The 6,000-nt window shown below is 37.3% G+C and overlaps 1 protein-coding gene across 1 annotated transcript in view; it reads right to left on the minus strand.

Annotated features, from left to right (window-relative positions):
- The window catches only part of CNTN5 (contactin 5), a 1,382,289-nt gene that overhangs the window by 368,586 nt on the left and 1,007,703 nt on the right, over window positions 1-6,000 (minus strand). The window contains exon 9 of the mRNA XM_017887230.1: window positions 1,259-1,361. Coding sequence (XP_017742719.1) covers window positions 1,259-1,361 — 103 coding nt within the window. The remainder of the gene's footprint in view (window positions 1-1,258; window positions 1,362-6,000) is intronic.

The following is a 6,000-nucleotide window of genomic DNA, read 5'->3' on the forward strand; positions in this document are numbered from 1 at the left end:
TTTGACACACAACAGCAGATGGTGACAAAGCAGACTTTTGACTATTATTCAATCTTAAGCACTTAACTAATATCTTTAGGTTTAGAAGTCTTCCTCAGATATCTGCCCAAATACCTCTTAGATACATTTTACCTTTTGAAATTTATTTCTACTTATGGCTATCCTTTGCTTAAAGATGGGTCACATAACAGTTCATTTTGTTTATAGTCTATTATGACGTTGCTTCTACTTAAAGTAGAATTCACATATGTCTTATTTTAATCATCCTTGATATTAAAACACACAGTGTTTAATATGTTCATTCCCTAAATCTCCCTTAGCTAGCTGATTTTTTTTCATATTTACTAATATTTTCCTCACCCTAAGGCTAAACCTACTTTAATAATCACGTTTGTGTAGCCGGCTTTATCTCCAAGTACTTTATAGTTAGATTGTGGGAGTTTGCTCACTGCAACTGAAGCTAAATGATTAGTAACTGTGATAGAGATACATTTATGCAAATTATAGAGTCTAGAAAGAACCCTGAGGACTTATCCTAAAACAAAAAGAACACAACACTCCGTTTAAAGCAAATCATAATATGATAATCAAATATAATCAAAATTCGACTTCTGCCTCTGATCTCAGTACTTATACTGTAAACATCATTGACAAGTGACTATATATCCTGGGCTGTAAACCCTCAGAAATAGAATCGTTAAGTATGGCAGGCATTAGGGTATGATATAAATTCTCTCTCTCATTTGAGAAATGATTCCTTGTACATATTGACAGCTGGTGCTATTAAGTTATGATTTCAGGATATACTAAGGTAATACATAAGATCACTATGTAACTATTATCCTTACAATTTTTATCTTCTGTCTTATTATGTCATATAAGAATCTACATCCTATACATGAAGAGCAGATAGTATTTTGCCTTTCTATCCTCTTTATTTACATAATGGCTGGATGAAATTTAAAGATGACACTTAAATTTTAAGATATATAGGTAAAGTTGTAAAGCTTTTTATTCATTAAAGAAGTTTTATTTATGTTAAAACAGCAGAATTATAGAAATTGCTGTCCGTAGATATGCCTAGAAGATAATTGTAACTGATTACCTCATCAATTCTGATTTGAACTTCTTTTAAAAAATATATAGCCACCATGGAACATCTGGGGAAATGACAGCTAGCAAAATAAGTGATCGCAAAATAAGATATGTCACATTTTAATAAGCAATTGTGTTTAATTATAGAAGAACATGTACTTACTTGCCAAGTGCAAAGCATTCCATCTTAACAGTTGTTCCTTTAGCAGCTGTAACCGTAAAAGGAAAATGGACCTCAATTTTCGGCTCATATTCTCCCATCACACCTTAGAAATAAAGAATAGTCTTTAAGCATCAAATGAATGTTACAATTGGTTTCTTAATCCTGGAGATGTTACACTGAAAATCACTGTGGTTTGGTTGTTAATGTCTGTTAGATGACTGTTAAATTTTTCAGTGTACTGAAATAAGTAGTACACTTAGACTCTATCATTTTGATGAAATCCTACTCTTCCCCTGAGGACTAGATTACATGCATGTTCAACATCATTTAAAGTAATAATTATTGAAAATGTTAATCAACACTAGTAGTACAGTTACTAATTGTTCTAAAAAAAGATGAATAGTTCCCATTTTAGATGTGTTTAATTTTTTAAATAAGAAAAGGTATAAACATTTCCTTATAATTGCCAAATATTCATTTATAAAGTCTAATATTTATTGAATATCTATAATATGCATGGAATTTTGCCAAAAATTGTGAGAGTTACAAAAGATTAATCACTTGTGCTCTCAAGTACTTGGTAACTATATTCTTAAAGAGAGAAACAACATACTGTATACTCAAGTATGGGAGAAAAGCTATCATATTACTGTGATGAAAGATAAGAAGTGATCACTGCCATGAATGAGGTATTAAGTATTATGCACTGATATGGTTTGGCTCTGGTGGTTTTGGTTTGGTCCCCACCAAAATTACATCTCATATGGTAATCTGCACATGTCAAGAGAGGGACCTGGTGGGAGGTGATTGGATCATGGAGGTAGATGCCCCCATGCTGTTCTCATGATAGTAAGAGAGTTCTCACAAGATTTCACAGTTTTAAAAGTGGCAGTTTTCCCTGTTCTCTCTCTCATCTCTCCTGCCACCATGTAGGACATGCTTGCTTCTCCTTCTCCTTCCACCATAATTGTAAGTTTCCCGAGGCCTTTTCTTGTGGTAGAAAATAAAACCTCATTTATTTATTTATTTATTTTTGAGAAATTAAACCTGACTGGAGAAATTTGCATAAGTAATGAGCAGCCGAGGGTTAATAGCAAGGGCAATGGGAAAAATGTCTCCACAGCATTTCAGAGATCTTCATAGCATCCCCTCTCATCACAAGCCTGGAGGCCTAGGAGGGAAAAATGGTTTCATGGCCAGCCTGGGGCCCTGCTGCTCTGTGCAGTCTCAAGACATGGTGTCCTGTGTCCTAGCTGTGCCAACGCCAGTCATGGCTAAAAGGGGTCAACGTATAGCTCAGGCCATTGCTTCAGAGGTGCAAACCCCAAGCGTTGGCAAATTCCATGTGGTGTTGGGCCTACATGTGTTCAGAAGGCAAGAATTCAGGCTTGGCAACATCTTCCTAGATAACAAAGATGGAAACACCTAGATAACCAAGCAGAAGTCTGCCGCAGGCGAAGAACCCTAATGAAGAACCTCTACCAGGGCAATGCAGAGGGGGAAATGTGGGCTTGGAGCCTCCACACAATGTCCCCACTGTTGTATTGTCTAGTGGAGCTGTAAGAAGATGGCCACCATCCTCCAGACCCCAGAATGGTGGATCCACAGCTTGCACTGAGCACCTGGAAAAGCCAGAGGCATTCAATGCCAGCTCATGAAAGCAGCCAGAGGGGCTGTGCCCTGCAGAGCCACAGAGGCAGAGCTGCCCAAGTACTTGGGAGCCTATGCCTTCCATCATCATGCCCAATATGTGAGACATGGAGTCAAGGAGATTGTTTTAGAGCTTTAAGATTTAATGAGTGCCTTGCTAGGTTTTGTACCTGCACATTGCCTGTGGCCTCTTCGTTTTGGCTGATTTCTCCCATTTGGAATGGGAACATTTACCCAATGCCTGTATCTTGGAAGTAACTAATTTGTTTTTGATTTTACAGGCTCATAAGCAGAAAGGATTATTCTTGTTTCAGATGAGACTTTGGACTTGGACTTTTGAATTAATACTAGAATAAGATTTTGGGTACTGTTGAGAAAGTATGATTGGTTTTGAAATGTGAAAAGAATGTGAGATTTGGGAGAGGTCAGGGTAGGAATGATACGGTTTGGCTCTGTGTCCCCACCAAAATCTCATCTGAAATGGTAATTCCCACATGTCAAAACAGGGACCTGGTGGAAGGTGATTGAATCATGGGGGCAGTTTCCCCCATGCTGCTCTCATGATAGCGAGGGAATTCTCATGAAATCTGATGACTTTTAAAGTGGCAGTTTTCCATGATCCCTCTCTCTCTCCTGCTGCCATGTAAGATGTACCTTGCCTCCCTTTTGCCTTCTGCCACGATTGTAAGTTTCCTGAGGCCTTCCCAGCCATGTGAAACTGTGAGTCAATTAAGTCTGTTTACTTTATGAATTACTAGTCTCAAGTATTCTTTATAGCAGTGTGGAAACAGACTAATACATGCACATTTGAGGATATCATAAGAATAATGAGGGTTTGGGTCAGTGGGAAAAAGATAGGAGAGAGTAAATGGAGCTATAAAAAAAGACAATGACAAAGAGATGGGAAATGACCATTAATAGGAATATCAGTTTTTCTAACATCTTAATATGTGAAGGGAAGTGGTATTAGATAAATTTGGAAATATAATGATGGAACGAAAAACAGGTGGAATCCCAAAAATAGAGAGCCTTGATTATCAGAGTAACACATTTAGTCTTTAATCTGTAAATAATTTGGAGCTACAGTGGTTTTGAATAGGGCAGGTGCATTATGCTGAGATGTATATAGTGAAACTGGAGCAGAGACAAATAAATAAATTACATTACTTCAGGAATATGAGATAAAGGCCTGAGCTTTAATAACAGTAATAAAAACAGACAAAGGGCACTAGATGGGAAAAAAAAAACAATTAATAACTGAATTGGCAAAACTTGGCAGACAATGAGGTACAAGAATAAGGGCATGGGCAGTGCCAATAATAACACTATAATTTGCAGCTTGAGGAATTGGGCAATGTCAATAAAAGTAAAAAGAACACAGTTAAAGTAGAAAAGCTGATGAGTTTCAATTTGGAGGTATTGAGTTTGAAGTACCTATAAGATATTCAGAAGAAAGTATCTGATCACACAGTATAAATGAGAGAATGAAGCTCAGGATGAGTTCTAGACAGGGGAAAACACTTACAGTCATTTAGGGGTGGTAGCTGAAGCAATGAGACTGGATATGGCTTTTACTTATTAGAAAACACTGTAACAACTGAGGCCTGGTGGATTCTATTGCTAGTGCCATCAGATAGCCTTGGAGCAAATTTTCTCCGAAAGTTAATTTTAGAAGCCCCTATGTGTAAAGTACTACATAGAAAACAGCTATGATTTGGCACAGATGCTTCTCTGTGGAGACTGTGCATGTGTTTGGGGGTGTCTATGTTTGTGACCATATGAGCATGGATACATCTTTCTGCATATGTAGTACTCTGTACAATTATTTTGCATATGTGTGTGGAATGAGAGGAAAGAAGAAGAAATCAAAATAGAGTAAGATAAACTCTATAAGATATGAAAGTCATATACACTGGAAATGCAAAGGGGAAAAAAGGGCTACCTTTGGCGAGAAAAACATATTATGTATTTGTTTAATATTTATCTATTTATTTGTTATGTAACTTTTTAAGTAAGTTTTGAAGAAAGCATATGGATATGTTTAGACAGAAAATGTTTAACCTCACATAAGACAGAAAGGTTATCTTTGCTCGTTGTGATATTTGTTTTTGTTTTTGTTTTTTTCTAATTTTTTGGCAAAGCAGAAAAAAAGTCACTAAAGTATTGATCACAGAGATTTGGCTTCTAGACCTGGCTTCACTAAATGTCTACTCTGTACCACTTCTGACAGGTCAGAAAACCTCAGACAATGAAACATCTGGGTATCATTTTTCTAATCTGTTTACTGAGGGCATAGAAGGGAATTTTCATCAATACAATGTCCTATTCTAAAAGGCTAACTCCTTCAATGACCTTCTAGTCTGAAATTTGTTGCACATCAAGGACCTGACAAATAGCAAGTGAATTGAGTGGTTAGCACTATTATGTCACCCAAAACAAATGTTTAAGCACTTGTGTCTTTCTCAATAATGTTTGTTTCCTCTGCTTCTTTTAAAATACTTCCCCATGTCCCTCCATACTATACTTGCCAGGTTCCTTTCTTTTACTTCCTCTTCATGTCAACTTTTTCCCCTGTGGTGTCTCTACTAGCCACTTGAATAGCAGGATGTGGTCTGCTGGTGATACCTATAACCTCGGCCAAGTGTTTTTAATGATGTGAAGGTTATCTTTAATGCTCTCTTACTTGTAAGCCCCATAGGAAGACTCCAGGCATCCTGTTTAGAAGCTATCTGTGACTGCTCTTGTGAAGCAGTCCTCAAACTTAATTTCTGCTTTCCCTACCTATTCTTAAAATTGATTTCGTATTGTTGTTAATTTCTTTTTTTTTAATATACTTTAAGTTCTAGGGTACATGTGCATAACGTGCAGGTGTGTTACATATGTACACTTGTGCCATATTGGTGTGCTGCACCCATCACTCGTCAGCACCTATCAACTCATCATTTACATCAGGTATAACTCCCAATGTCATCCGTCCCCCCTCTCTCCTCCCCATAATGGGCCCCGGTGTGCGATGTTCCCCTTCCCGAGTCCAAGTGATCTCATTGTTCACTTCCCACCTATGAGTGAGAACATGCGGTATTTGGTTTTCT

The sequence above is a fragment of the Rhinopithecus bieti genome, unplaced genomic scaffold (genome assembly GCF_001698545.2).
Source record: "Rhinopithecus bieti isolate Rb0 unplaced genomic scaffold, ASM169854v2 scaffold_14936, whole genome shotgun sequence".
NCBI classification, from domain to species: Eukaryota; Metazoa; Chordata; class Mammalia; order Primates; family Cercopithecidae; genus Rhinopithecus; species Rhinopithecus bieti.